This window comes from Dendrobium catenatum, unplaced genomic scaffold, assembly GCF_001605985.2.
Source record: "Dendrobium catenatum unplaced genomic scaffold, ASM160598v2 fragScaff_scaffold_716, whole genome shotgun sequence".
NCBI lineage: Eukaryota > Viridiplantae > Streptophyta > Magnoliopsida > Asparagales > Orchidaceae > Dendrobium > Dendrobium catenatum.
The window spans coordinates 9,521,514-9,536,619 of NW_021319178.1; the positions used below are offsets into that span (position 1 = coordinate 9,521,514).

Here is a 15,106-nt window from a genome sequence, read left to right on the forward strand (position 1 = left end):
ATAGGAAACACAACAGAATTCAATTTTTTCTTGGTTGAAATTGAATTTCAGCACCTCAAAAACAATCTCCAAGGTAAATTTAAAAAAAAAAATAACAGAGAAATACTCTTGCAATTGATGAAGTAGAGAAGAAAACCCACAAGATACTATTTTTTTTTCAAAAAAAAAAAAAACCCAACAAGATACTATTGATCCTCAATTTGAGAGGATGATCTATCTCTCCCTAATCTCTAGACGGCGCCAGATCCAAAGAACGCCAAGCACCAACTAAAATCCGCACATTCTCTAGATAACCCTAATCCAAATGTAAACATTCTACTTAAAGCATACAAAATAATCTCCCCCAAAGACTAAATAGCCCTCCTAATTCAAAATTTTCCTTCTGAACACCCAGCAGATTAAATTGTCAAGTATTCCACATGTTATATTATGTTAGTATTTATCTATGTTTGGGAAGTCTAAACTTGAGGTATGTAACTAGTGATATATTACTCTGGATTTTCTTTGGTAGTGGCCTTGTAAGTATCTCATGTTGAAATTAAAATTATTAGTTGCTTCTGTTTGAAGGGATAAATGAGGACTATTTGATGTTTTATAAAGATTATCAAATGTTCAAAAGTATTGTTTGATCAAACGATGAGATGTTTATGTTAGTAATACTCCAAGTACTCTTAAGGGGTGCTTTGGGGTGTTACACACCCCAAGGTGGGCTGAATAGCAGGTTTCCGGCTGTTGTAAGTAATGAGTCGGCCCCTGTGTTGGGCCCAGCTAGACCGGTCTATCAACTACATAGGTGTAGACTTACAGTGGGTGCATTGTGGGAACTTACCCCCCTAGGCCATAACAAAATCAATTAGCTTCAACTATTGTCATGGCAATCATATAAACATCACGGGTGTCTCGGTCAATGTTGTCATTGAATGTTAGTTTTAAACTTTAAAGCTGGATCAACTAAGTATATTTTGAAAATAGAATATAATTATAAAATAATAAATATTTAAATTTGTAACAGTTACGTTGGATTTAATCTATTAACATACTAATTAAGGAATGATAAGAACAAAATGGCATGCAACAATTTTAAAATGCAATTCCGATTATATGAATATATTTGAAATGACATTAAAAAAATACTAATAAAGGTGATCAAACAATCATGATGTACTGATCACCTAGACAAAAGCTCTTTAGCGCCCCTTCAGTGTTTGAGAACACAAGAATTTTTTTGAGGTAGAATGAATTTGTAAATAATCAAATTTTCCATGATATCAGTAAGGGTTTATTTAGATTTGAGTGTTGAGGATTTTAATGAGCATAAGCTCATATAATTACTTATATTTCTCAGTTGGCAGAACACTCTTAATTAAGGTGTTCACAAACCTTTGAATTTTAGGGTACTAATTAGTGTGAAAATTTTTTGTGAATAAATCTTGCATCATTTAGGGTTAGCCAAATTATCAATCTATAATTATTATAGCGCCTTGGCTAGAGGGACTTCTTTGTTAACAACTATGAAATATCTTATCCAAAGATATTCAAGACAGCTGAAGTTTGACTTGCTTAAAAAAAAACTGATAGCTAGGAGACAGTCAATCTAGATTTGAGGCCATGGTCTGCCTAGGGTAAAAATTAAAGCCTTAGTTCATCAGTGATTTTAGTGCATGAGTATGACCTATGAAGTAAACTTTGACTGTTTCTAAAAACTTGTTAGTACAAATTCTTTGTAGAAAGAGTATCTCTTAACTAAGGAAAACGACCTAATTTATTGATTTTAGCATTTTTGGTGTTTGAAATGGGACTCAGAGCATAGCTTTTGGATATTCATGCTCATGCTTCTCGAGACAACTAGTCTATGCATGCCAAAATACTCTTGCCTGCAATTGCATGAGGAACTTGGGACATCAATTTGCTTTTTAGAAGGGTGTGAGTTAAAGGCACTAGGACACATTTCATGCGTACTTAATAGATCAATCTAAGAGTCACAGAGTCAACAATGCTATATAAAGGGCAGAAAGCCTACTTTAGCCCCCCTATCATTTTTCTAAAAATCTTAAAATTTTATTCTATTTTTGTTGTAAAGCTATATAAATGGCAGAAAGCCTAATTTAGGTCCCGTAGCATTTTTTCTAAAAATCTAAAATTTTTATTCTATTTTTTGTAAATCTTTGTTTTAAGGAAATTTCATGATTTATTTTATGCACTTTATAAAAATTAAAATAATAAATTTAGATTTTATAAATGGTCCCTATTAAGAAGCTACTTAAATTTTTTTTAATACTTCCTAAAATTTTCAAATTTTATGCAACTCTCTTAATTGTCGTGCATCTTATAAGAACTTTATGACATTTTAAAAAATGAAAGATATTCATGTTATTTCAAAAGACAAATATGGAGGGGATTTGTTGACTTGGCTATAGCTAATGGGGCCTATATAAATGATGTGGCGATCTAGTTGGTGACAAGTAGTGGACGATGGGAACAACTAGCCCAATATCCAAATAAACCTAATAGGACACAATAATTGATATGGCATCCTCTGCAAATTCCAAATGCCTTGTGACATAGCGCTATGCGGCATTTACGTGGGACCCTGCATGCATATGGGAACCATATAGTAATGTTGCACTCCATGACCTTACCACATGACACAGGTGGGTCCCAGACCCCTATTTAATCATTTTTTAAATGATTAAGTGGTGGTTTCTCTAGTCCATGTGGTTGAAGCCAATTTTTCATAATGTCCTGAGATACTCTCTAACTATTTCTAGCAGCTGTTAATGGCATCATCTACAGGCGATGATCCAAGTAGATTCGCCAATCGCCATAATTGGCAAGCACAATGACGCATTTTGAGAGGCTTAAGTCATCGCTCCAATGGGTTAGAATGTCCTATACTACACAATCATGAAAGAAAAATGAGTTAATAGATCAACCGATCAAATATGTTGGAATTTCCTAAACTACAAAATCAAGGAAGAAAAATAAGTTCACCGAAAATAGAGCAAGAATGAGATACATTTTTTATAAGCTTAAACCCATTCCTTCTAATGAGTTTTTCGTTCTCCCCATTTTTCAGTCATTAGATTCAATGTTTTTGGTCATATTCTAAAACCCAATCACATCTATAAATAATCTCTCAATTACTGATAAAATATAGATGAATTAGAAAGTTGTGTACCCAATGCACAAGACTCCAACCAATATAATGTTTGGATAGAGAATGGTGTAGACATCCTTACTATTGATTTATTAAAATAGTAGTTTCATGATTCAGATACATTAGCTCAATATCAAAACTCAAAACAGATATAGCCTAAACATAACTCAAAAACAGTCCTTTGAAACACATCCTCGAACATCACATCCAATTTTCCCAAAGGTTTAAATTTCTCACTCTAAGATTATATTTTTATTTTTCTTCATCTGAGCTCTGTATGTAACAGGACACAATGGAGAAAATATTAGAAATGATGTTGAAAATATTAAAAATGATATTTCTTTATTAGATTTAAACGAAAATTTGACTTTTAACATGACACAATGGAGAAAAAGAATTCATGTAGCCGAACCCACATAATGGGAGAAAGGCTTGATGCTGTTATTGTTGTTGTTGAGCTCAGTATGTGAGATCTCAATTTTTTCCTCACATGCTAATTTAGGAAGTTCTTTATCCTCCAGATTATTAGATCAATTTTCCCACTACATCAATTGGCATCCAGGCTTTTATTTTTTCATCAACTTGGTACAAAGAGAATTGATCTTGTTACATCAGGTTATGGAAAGAAAGAAAAATAGCTATTTTCATCACCCTTAATCTTACAAAACTTAGAGAAGCTAGAGGTTTAACATTTAATAGTCCTCATATTTCATTCATTCATGTTCAATAACACAGGAGGTAAGTTCTTCATCCTATTCTTTATGGTGGAATCAAAATAGCTTGCTTTTGTCTCTTACATACATGAAATGTTCTCAAAGATATTATCCAATTAACTTCTCTTTTTATTGTTCTTTAATACATACAAATGTCGATTGGTGGCTCTACTCATCCATTGATGACAAGCCTATCATATATTTTTAGTATTGGCTAATTAACATTTAGGTAATAAGAGCAACAAAAAAGGAATTTCTTTTTTGCATGATGTTGGAAATACATTTCTATGCTTTATTTTAACTACCTTTTATACTAAAAATGATATTTCTGCATAATTTAGACAGTAATTACACTTAGCTATCATTGAGAAACGATTCAAGGTCTAAACTGACATAATATTAAGATAAATAGACAATCCCCCTTTCCGATGGACATTTTTAAGTGGCATTAGCACACTTCTACCAGGTCAAATTTGCATAGCAGAGTCAATGAAAGATGATAAGGTTATGGTAAGTAGAAACCAGAAAAATAATAGAAGAACACAATTTGATGGTAACAAATATAGTAAAAGGTGATAATATATGGCATCCCAACTGTCATAAATGTAAGGAACATATATATAATTAGCACTATTTTCTAAAATGTGCCTAATTTCCCAACCGTCATGAGGAAGATTAAAGAAAATGATAAAGAACTGAATTACCTTTCTTGTTTAGATTACACCTTGAATTCATCAACACGGAACCATTTTGTGGAAGACCACTTATTTCCACTAATCACAGGACATCCACCTAGGAAAAAATGAATTATAAGCATATGCTAATTTCATTTGGAAAGATCTCACGAGATTATTTGGGCAAGAACTGAAAAGTTAAAACTTAGCGGTAATAAGATGTATAGTGTCGGATAAAATAGTTTACTCCAACGCAATTGAAACATCTAAACTAATTTTATACCAAATAACTTCGTGAAGCAGAATACTTGTAGAGAATTCACGAAATACTAACCATGCAAACTAAATGGATCTAACGTTGCATCAGGCTTCATGCTCCAGAAAAGCAGTGCATCACCCATCTTTGGTTTAACAGACAAACCGCTTTTACCACACTCTGATAATTCATTATACCATGGCAAAGAACTGCTATTTACTTTGGCTGATGGAAATACCGTCTCACCACCTTCCTCAACATCAGAACTAAAATTTAACAACAAATAAGACAAAAGGCGCTGTCAAAGAAGTAGCAAGTGTTGATTAAATGCAAGAGAAAGAGCATGTGGAAAATCTGAATGAACTCCATACAGATACATTAGAACAGTAGCTATGCGCTGACCCCCATTCTTAGTATTAAACTCATCAAGGAAGTAATCATAGTGAGAATCATATTTCTGACCAACTTCATAATGGAGAACCTGAAGGCCCTCTCCATTCTCTGTGAAACATCATCAACGAAGGCTGTTACAAAATCATCTTAAGAAAAGGCAGAGCAGAAATGGAAGATCTAACAGGCAATGGTTAGATGAAATTGCATGCTTGCACATAAATTGTGCATTCTCTGTTATGAGTAAGGCATAGGATAAGACATAATTTTAGGTGTTGGGGGATGGAAAGAGGGAGGGAGAGAGAAAAAATATTCCTTCTTAACAGGCATTGATGACCATGGTTTAAGAAGCTTCTAGGTCGACAAAAGTTTTAAATCAACAAATTAATGTTCTGCAAAGGAGATTAAAATTAATAAGCTTTATAGGGCTTCATTAACTTGCTTTGTAGCAAACAGGTGTTTAAACATTGTCATGGTGCATGCTAAGAGCAGGTTATAAAAGACCACCCTTGGAAAAAAAATGAAGATTTTTCTGTAAATAAGAATATATAATCCTATCCAAATAACATACCAACAGGTAAGAAAGTGAAATCTGATAGTCGTTTCTCAATAGACCGAATCATCTTGTCTCTTCCTCTTATAAGAAATGTGCCTGAACTTGTGCGCACCCTGCATAAAGTGCTAAAATAAAAATCTCTTCATATAAAAGCACAAAATTAAAGACGACAGGCAATAGTAATCCACAGACCTGCTATCCTTGCTGTGGCCAGTAGCACTGTCAACAACAGATGACTTCTCCATATGAGGCTTTGCCAATTCAATTAAGTACTTGCATTCCTCCTTAGACTAACCAATAAAATAACCAAAATCATTACAAAGGCAGTAGCCCATTGGACATCATCATCAATATATCATATTAAGATAGGAATATAACAGAAGATACACTCATAGTTCACCACTTAAAACAGAAAAGTAAAGCTTATAGAAAAGCAGATGAAAACCTCCTTGCAGGATTGGAAGTCCTCAAATAGGTATAACTAAAAAGGGCATGATAAACAGTTTTAAAGAGAGAAATTAAGAATTTTAACTGTTCCTTAACTTATACTGCTTCATATCTATTCAAGAACCACAATGTCATTTAAGCCCTAGTGGCCTACTTTTAAGGTTATTGCAGGTCAAAGATGACCTCATAAAGAAAAGTAATTTCCATCCCTAAGAATGTTTCTTTAAAATTCAAGTACATGAAACTTCAAAGATTTATAAATATTATGTAGCAAAAATGATAGCGCTACATATGGTTATGCCTTCCCTGTGACATGTTGCTGTGCTGCATAAAAGATGGCCGCAAAACAGAATGGGAATGTGTTTGGTTAAGATGCTTTATTTAAAGTCAATTCCAACAGTAGCTGCAATGAACCTCGCATTGGATTTGAGTTGTTTTTGCTCCCCATTAAGTCACAATGCATTTCTGCAGCTAAGCAATTCTAAGGGACAAAAACAGTGATGGTACTATATCATAATTACGTCAAAGTACTTGTAATCCTACCCAAGCCCTATAAGCCCTCTCATCTTCGCACATCCTTTTTGGATCCCTATTGAAACAGATGCATCACTCACTACAATAAAGAACTACTCTAGAGGTTCACTTCCTCATGTCCTCAAATCATCTCAAGAATTTCAGAGATAGGACGATGAGTCTCATTTTAGTACATCATAAAGGCCATTTTTTTTTACACATGTTCTTATTAGTGCTTAGCTATTTCTGTAATAACCGAACTAGGCACCAACTGCAACCCTTGGTGCGTGGTCAATATTTGTTTTAGGTTCTCAGATATTCGTAGGTCGTCAATCATGCTTTTGTTATTCAATGATTTGTTATACATATGCCTGTACATTTGTTTTATGCTCATAATGAAATAGCAAGTTGAATGGCTAATTTTGTCTTGATTTATTACAGCAAAAAATTCCTGTATACTGAATTAATTCTTATTGTAGCAAAGATCTATTTGTCATGCATATCACCTACTGAAATATATTTTATTCCTACAAATTGATACGTCATCATGAAATTATCTTGATCGGGCACGAATCTCGATGCAAAATGGAGTCAGAAACTTCAAAAATTAAATTTGGGAGCTCCCGAACTCCGATTTCAGCGAACTTATAGTCAAACTGAGCGCCTCGGAAATACGAACCCAATGACACCAAATTCAACTTGATCCAAGCCCAAATGAGTCTAAATCGAAGACTCGAAGTGTTGTTGGAAGGTTCGAATCACAATTTGAGTTACCAAAACGGTCTCCGATTTTAACGAGCTTATACTCGAATCGAACGGCTCGACGAGACGAATCCAACGAGCCCAAGATCACCGAATTTCGAAATCACTAAGGCCTCCAAATGCCTGACAAATGGTCCATGATCAAGGGGTTCAATATCGGCCGTCCATCCAACCACTCCCTATTTACCCTTGATCTCTAACATATTTACGGGGCATGCCACTCCAGAAAATCTATAAATAGACCCCTCATTTCTCTTGAAAGGGGACCCAAGCAAGAAGAGAAGAGGAGAAGAGAAGGAAGAGTAGGAAGAAGCTCCTCCTCGACCACCGCCGGAACCTCGCCAGACCACCGCAGGAGCCTCGCCAGACCACCGCCAGAGCCTCGCCAGACCACAGCTGGAGCTTCGCTGGACCACCAAATGAGGCCCTCACCCTCGCCGGACCACTGTCAGAGCCTCGTCGGACCACCACCTGAGGCCCTCACCTTCGCCAGAGGCCCTCACCTTCGCCAAAGGCCCTCACCAACACCTGAGGCCCTCACCTTCACCAAAGGCCCTCACCTTTGCCAGAGTCCCTCACCAACATCTGAGGCCCTCACCTTCACCAAAGGCCCTCACCTTCGCCAGAGGCCCTCATCTTTTCCAGAGGCCCTCACCTTCGTCGGACCACCGCCGAAGGCCCTCACCTCCTTCGGACCACCGTCTGACGTCGTTGCTCCGCCGAACAGCCACTTGAGACCTTGTGCTCAACCAGGACACCACCTGAGGCCCGGACTTCTACTGGGTCACTACCTGACGCCTAGAGTTCTACCAGAGTATCGCCCTACTACAACGGTCTTTCAAAACCCTGTCTCCTGCCGACTACGGTCCTCCCAACCTCCGCCGCCTACAATGGTCACTCTGACATCCATCACTAGACAACGATCACTCAGCCCCGGTCTCCTACCAACTACGGTCCTCCCGACCTCCATCGCCTACTGTGGTCCTTCCGACCTCCATCACCAGGCAACGGTCTTTCCGACCTCCATCCTATCGACTATGGTCGTGCTGACAAAACAAATACATCTCTTGTAACTCCCACCATGTAATACACTCTATATGATGTACATTTGTGACATCAAGCCAAGGCCTTCTCCCTAAGAAGGCCTCATTTGTAATCGACTACAAATACTAGTGGATTCATTCAAACTGGGCCAGGCCCCGTGGTTTTTCCCCATTTTCAGGGGTTTTCCACGTAAAAACTCTGGTCTCTTATGAACGCTACACCCTCTCACTTATCTGATTGTGTGCTGGATCTTCGTACAATGCTAAGACGTTAAACTATATATTTCTCTAACCGCGCGATACTCCTAGGACGCAACACAATAATGTTGTATTATAAAATTAGCAACTGTCATATAAATTATATATCTTGTTGAGAATCTGCTTATGAAATATATAAATTATACGCTAATACGCAGTGGTATGCAGGTTGATAGAATGCTTTTTAATATTGGCTAGCAATACCGACTGGCTCACAAAATGATGACTATTAAAATCAGTGAACTCCCATGAGGTAGTGTTTACCTTCTCAATTCCATAGAACCTTTATATAGGCTATATATATATATATATATAAATTAATATATATATATATATATATATATATATATTATAAATCAATGTAATTCTATTATAGTACATACATATTCATACCCTGTCAAATAAGTTTATTCATACAAATAATCATAAAGATCTTCATATTGAAAACCATCTTAATTTAGATGACATTTATCATTTATTCAATATAATATTAATAACATGCTCAATTAATAACACATATTACACTATTATTACATAATAGCCCATCATTCTTTTTTTGTTCATGTCAGATGCTCCAGTATCTTATCACTTATACTTTAATAAATAGGAGTTACATGCTGGATTTGAGTTATCAAACTCACTCGCTATAACCTTTTCTTAATTTAGATTCTGCCAAATCACTTGGTAGACTATCAACAATGATAGCAAGGGTTTTATTGTTAATGTCAAATGCTCCAATATCTTAGAATTTTCAACTTCCTATTTTAGTCCAATTAGCATTGTCATTGTCAGCTCTCAAACTCTTGATAAGAAAAGTAGAGGGCAAAATTAGGTAGTTGACAGTCAGCGTAAAACTTGTCAAACTCATGAAATAAATCATGTAATACATTGTGTAAATGCTAGGGCGTCCCTGGAAGCAAAGCGTTGTATGACCTGAATACAACGAAAAGTGTGCAAGGGTCGCTACACTGGAGCCCAGATGCAATGTTAAATAAGCAAAGGTTCCCACATCAGGGATGAATGCGGGCAAAGAAGCTAATCCATAAAACTATGATTAGGATAAGAACTTATAAGAAACTTAAAATATAAGTTTTCTTATAGACAAATTAATAGAATTAATAGATATTATTATTTATAGGAAGATAAATATTTTATATATTTAGGAAATTAAATGGGTTGGAGAAAAGGCTACGGAGATTGATAGTTAGGATTTAAATTATAGTATTCTGGTAGGAGTTGTACTATAAATGATGTAGGTGTGATTATAGAGATGAGTTTGAAAGATAATGTTAGAGAAATTAATAGAACTTGAGATAGAATTATGGCTTTAAAGATTGTTGTCGAAACTAAGATTATTAATATTATAAGTGTTTATGATCCTCATGTAGAGGTTTGGATATTTGCTCATAATTAAAATTTTGGAATGCCTTAGAAGAATTAATATAAAATATATCTCTTGAAGAAAGAGTTTTTCTTAGAGGAGATTTAAATGGACATGTTGGTAGAGTGGTAGAAGATTTTAAAAATATTTATAGTGGCCATGAGTTTGGAACGACTAATGAAGTTTGTATGATTATATTAAATTTTTCTCTTGCTTATGATTTTGTGATTGCTAATACCTTATTTTAAAAAAAAAAGATAAGTATTCGCTACTTATAAGAATGGATATAGTAAAACTTAAATTAATTATTTTCTTATAAGGAAAATATATCATTTAGATTACAAAGATTATAAAATTATTGCAAGTGAAAATTTCTATACTCAGCATTACTTATTAGTTTTGGACTTCAAGAAGAAAGGCAGAATATGATAAATCAAGTAAAATATCATCCTAGGATTATATGAGAGAATTTAAAAAACACTAACAAAAATATGTTAGAGAGTACGATTCAAAATCTTAAAATTTTGATTGTGCATAAAAAAGTTAATGTTATGTAGAAAAAAGTAGTTAATTATATTAAAAAAATTGCAAGGATGCGTATCAAAAAGAAAATTTCATAATAGTAAAAATAGTTGGTGATGGAATCGAAATGTGTAAGAAAAGATAAAAAATAAGAAACTTTGTTATAAAAATTGGTTTGTACGTAAAAACATGAAAAAGTAGAAAAGATATATATGGGCCCGTAAGGAATCTAAAGCAATATGAGATGCAAAGAATTTAACTTTAATGATTTATATAATAGACTAGATACTAAGGAGGGTGAAAGATGTATATATAAGCCAGCCAAATAAAGAGATAGGAAAAGTAAGGATTTAATGCAAGTGAAATACATTAAGGATAAAGATAAAAAAAAATTATTAGAAAAGGATGTTCAACAAAGGTGAATGAGATATTTTGATAAGTTTTCTAATAAAGATTATTAGAATACGATTAACTTTACTGATCTTAGTATCCTAAATTAAAATATCTATTTTTATTTTTATCATCGTATTAGTAAAACCGAAGTTAGAGAGGCCTTAAAAAATGAAGTGTGGAATAGCGATTGGACCTGATGATATTCTAATAGAGGTGAGGAAATGCTTAGGAGATCTTCTTGGCTTACAAAATTTTTCAATATATTTTTGAAGACTAAAAAGATGTTAGATGAGTGGAGAAGTGTATTGATTACTATTTTTAAAAATAAAGGTGATGCACAAGAGTGTGTGAATTATAGAAGAATTAAATTAATGTGCCATACTTTAAAACTATGGGAGAGAGTTATTGAGCATAAATTATAACAAGATACTAAGGTTTCTCAAAATCAATTTAGATTCATATCAGGTAGGTCTACTATGGAAGCTATAAATTTCTTGAGAGATTTGAATGGGAAGTATAGAGAGAATAAATAGGTTCTTTACATATGACATTTATTGATTTAGAGAAAATATATGATAAAATTCCAAGAGAAATGCTTTGGAGAGTTCTAGAAAAGAAAGGAGTTAATGATATTTATATTTAAGTCATTAAGGATATGTAATTAGGAGTTGTTACTTGTGTTCAAACAAGGAGGTTTGACCAAGAATTTTCTTATTTCAATTGGATTATATCGAGGATCAGCTTTAAGCCCATATCTTTTTGCTTTAGTCATGGATATTCGTAATAGACATTTACAAGAGAATGTTCCCTGGTGTATGTTTTTTACTAATGATATTCTTCCTGTTAATAAGACTAGAGAGGGAGTTGAAAGAAAACTTGAATTATAGATGTCAGCCTTAGAGTCAAAAGGTTTCCATTTGAGTAGATCTAAAATCAAATACATGGAGTGTAATTTTAATATTAATAAATCTAGTGTGGGGGATTGTGACTTTGAGCTATCAAGTCATTAATAAGAGTACACATTTTAAATATCTTGAATCTATTGTTCAAAGTGATGGTGAAATAGATGGATATATTATTAGTAGAATTAAATTTGGATGGTTGAAGTGGAAGAATGCATCAGGATTGTTGTGTGATAGAAACGTAACCCTCAAACTTAAAAGAAAATTCTATAAGATGGTGGTGAGACCTGCAATGCTTTATGGCACTGAATGTTAGCTATTAAAAGAGAAGCATAAAGTTAAGTGTTACAGAGATGAGAATGCTCAGGTAGATGAGTGGCTCTTTACTCTTAGAGAAAGAATTATAAGACAAAAATTTCAAAAAATAATGCTTGGTGATCTAATATCAATGAATTATTAGGTTAAATATGTCATGTTAAATGGAAAAAGCAAAAATCAAAATAAGTTCTATTTCATTCATTATTAAATTATAGCTTTAAGATTCAAGAGAAGATTTGTAATCCTTAATAACATGGATCATAAAAGGCTTATGTGAAATATAAAAAAGTAATCCATTTATAACAGACGAAAAATCAAGTTTCGTGAAGGTCTAACTTGATTTGATTTTGAAATTTATGAATCTAGTTGAAATTGATCGAGCCAACTTCAATTTTGACTAGTTTTAAGCATATTTTCGATGTATCATAAAATGCATAAAAAATAATAACTTACTAGATAAAAATTAATTACATAGCATCGACTCGTATATATAAATACTCTTTTTCTTTTTTTCTCTTTTTTTTTCTTTTGTTTTAATTTGCATTATTGTGTGCATTTTCGTGAATGCATATGCATGTTGGTTATCAACTCCCCATATGAAGCCATTTTTTATGTGTTCTTTAGGTAATGAAATGGCACCAATTTATTTCATTCGTTTTGCATGTAAGAAGTTGAGAATGAAAATTTCTTTATAATATGAACTAGGACAAAGACTATATAAGATATAATCACAGTGTTCATGGTAATCAATCATCAAATATACCAGATGCTATCAAGGAGACATGTATGTGATTCCAACACATTTGAATGTCTATATACTTTAAAATCTCAATTATTTTCTCATGCAATTGGAGTCATCCATTGTGAAAATTTTGATGCATCTAATTGATAATAAATATCATAAAAATTATTGAAATCATACATGTTAGATGCAGCAAGCACATGTGCCCGCTCACACAAGATTCGATAATATTTTTGAACTAACTCAAATAAATTGATTCAGTTTTCAAAACTTGAACTAGTTTAATTTCGATCATAATTGCCAACTCAATACCTACAGTCAAAATATTAGAACTTCAATTAATAGCTAAATTCTCATATCAACTGCTAAACTTGTCTGGCACAACAAAATTACCAAAAAACAACTACTTTCCACAGGGAAAAAGTCGACTGACCTTAGTAATGTAACAAAAGAATTTCATGCTTATCTAAGGAAAACAAGCATAACCAATCAAGTGATAGAATTCTTTTGGAAGGTTAATACTGTCCATTAATAATGTCTGGTGAGCTAATGTCAACGATTCTTGGGTCCTAGAAAATTTACGAATGTAGAATTCTTTCATCTGTAACATTAAAGAGTACTTATTAAACACTTGGCTTTATTTTTAGTTGTTACAAGTACCTGCTTCATAGAGCAGGAAAAGTGACGAATACTACAATCAGCTAAAAATGGCTATAGGAACAGGATAAAACCTTTTATCAGAAAAATCTTTAGTCGATATCTAAGCCACTGATGAAGACATAGAAGTTAAGGGGAAAAAAAACCTTTCCTGATAACATCTAATACGCATGGAAATCATGTCTCAAAAGCCGTAAAGACGGACAGAGATTTACAGCACAGTTGCTTTTTTTTTTTTATTCCACAAGCTAAGACTGAATAATGTAAATTCAAGCAGAGATCCAAAAAAAAATTGACAAACCAACAAATTCCTATTCAGCTTACCAAAAAGTTATGGTAGATGAAAGCCCTAGGTTCCCAAGAGATCACCTCCACCCACTGCTCTCCTAGCCCCGTCCTACCGAAACCAACCGATTAAAAAAAACAAATTAAGATTTTGGAAGATCTCATCGAACTAAATTGCATAGCTTCGATCCAACCCCTTACGTCTCGTAAACTGATCGATCGGAGCGACGCTCCACTTTGGGCGCATCTTTGGATTTGATAGGAAGGGACAAAATGCCGAGGGAGAGAAGCACAAGAACGACCATAGAAAGGGATAGGAACACCGTCAATACCAATGAACACGACGAAGATTTCCGTCGGGAAACCGCTCGAGGGTACCGCGAGCCTCTCATCGTCATAGATTAAGCGAGGAAAACCAAAAGCTAACAAAGCAAAGTAAAGAGGAGAAGTAAGGAGGAGAGGAGAATTGAAAGATTGATGAAGAACAGGGATCTGAGTAATCTTCTTGATGTTTGAAATCAGGCTCCGTCGTTCTATTCCTACCTGCTCCGTAATCGCTTCCCGTTAGTCAATGTGCGGCAATCGGCGTAACTATGAAACACAATTTTACACAACTCTCCTTGGCCTATTGGTTGAGAGCTTTGGCTTCCAATAAGAGGTTCAAGGTTTGAGTCTATGTGTATGCGTTGTGTGTATGAGTTTGCCTTAAATGGCCTAAATGTACCAAAAAAAAAAATGAAACACAATTTTGAAGAGAGATAAAGCAGAAAAAAAAAAAATTTTCCTGCACTCTGAAATTTATTTAAATACTGAAAATTTAGTTCGAATATTAGGCTTCTTTAGGGGAATTTTTATTAAGTCCGGACATCTAATGTAGTTCTACATCCATAATAATTATTATGTCCTCTAACCGGACGTAGTTAGCTGCCAATAGCAAGTCGCCACGTGCTCTTACTCTTTACCGCGCGGCCCGACGACTTGACCCAGATCGGAACCCGGGAATGCTATGTTTTCATATTGCGAGGTATTACTCGGTATTTGCTTTGTATTGCTCGGTATTGCTAGGTATTGCTCGGCAATAACGAGAAATACCGCTCTGTGAAGACCAATACCGAGTAATACCGAGCAATACCGAGT

The 15,106-nt window shown here is 34.3% G+C and overlaps 1 protein-coding gene across 1 annotated transcript in view; it reads right to left on the bottom strand.

Moving 5' to 3' along the window:
* Positions 1–14,571, bottom strand: part of LOC110101405 (probable prolyl 4-hydroxylase 10) — a 38,031-nt gene extending 23,460 nt beyond the window's left edge. Inside the window, exons 1-7 of the mRNA XM_020829286.2 lie at positions 14,171–14,571; positions 14,009–14,081; positions 5,939–6,036; positions 5,762–5,859; positions 5,172–5,301; positions 4,879–5,066; positions 4,575–4,662 (exon numbers count right to left, since the gene is read on the bottom strand). Of these exons, the coding sequence (XP_020684945.1) occupies positions 4,589–4,662; positions 4,879–5,066; positions 5,172–5,301; positions 5,762–5,859; positions 5,939–6,036; positions 14,009–14,081; positions 14,171–14,367 (858 nt within the window). The 5' untranslated portion in view covers positions 14,368–14,571 and the 3' untranslated portion in view covers positions 4,575–4,588. The remainder of the gene's footprint in view (positions 1–4,574; positions 4,663–4,878; positions 5,067–5,171; positions 5,302–5,761; positions 5,860–5,938; positions 6,037–14,008; positions 14,082–14,170) is intronic.
* Between the last annotated feature and the right edge of the window lie 535 nt (positions 14,572–15,106).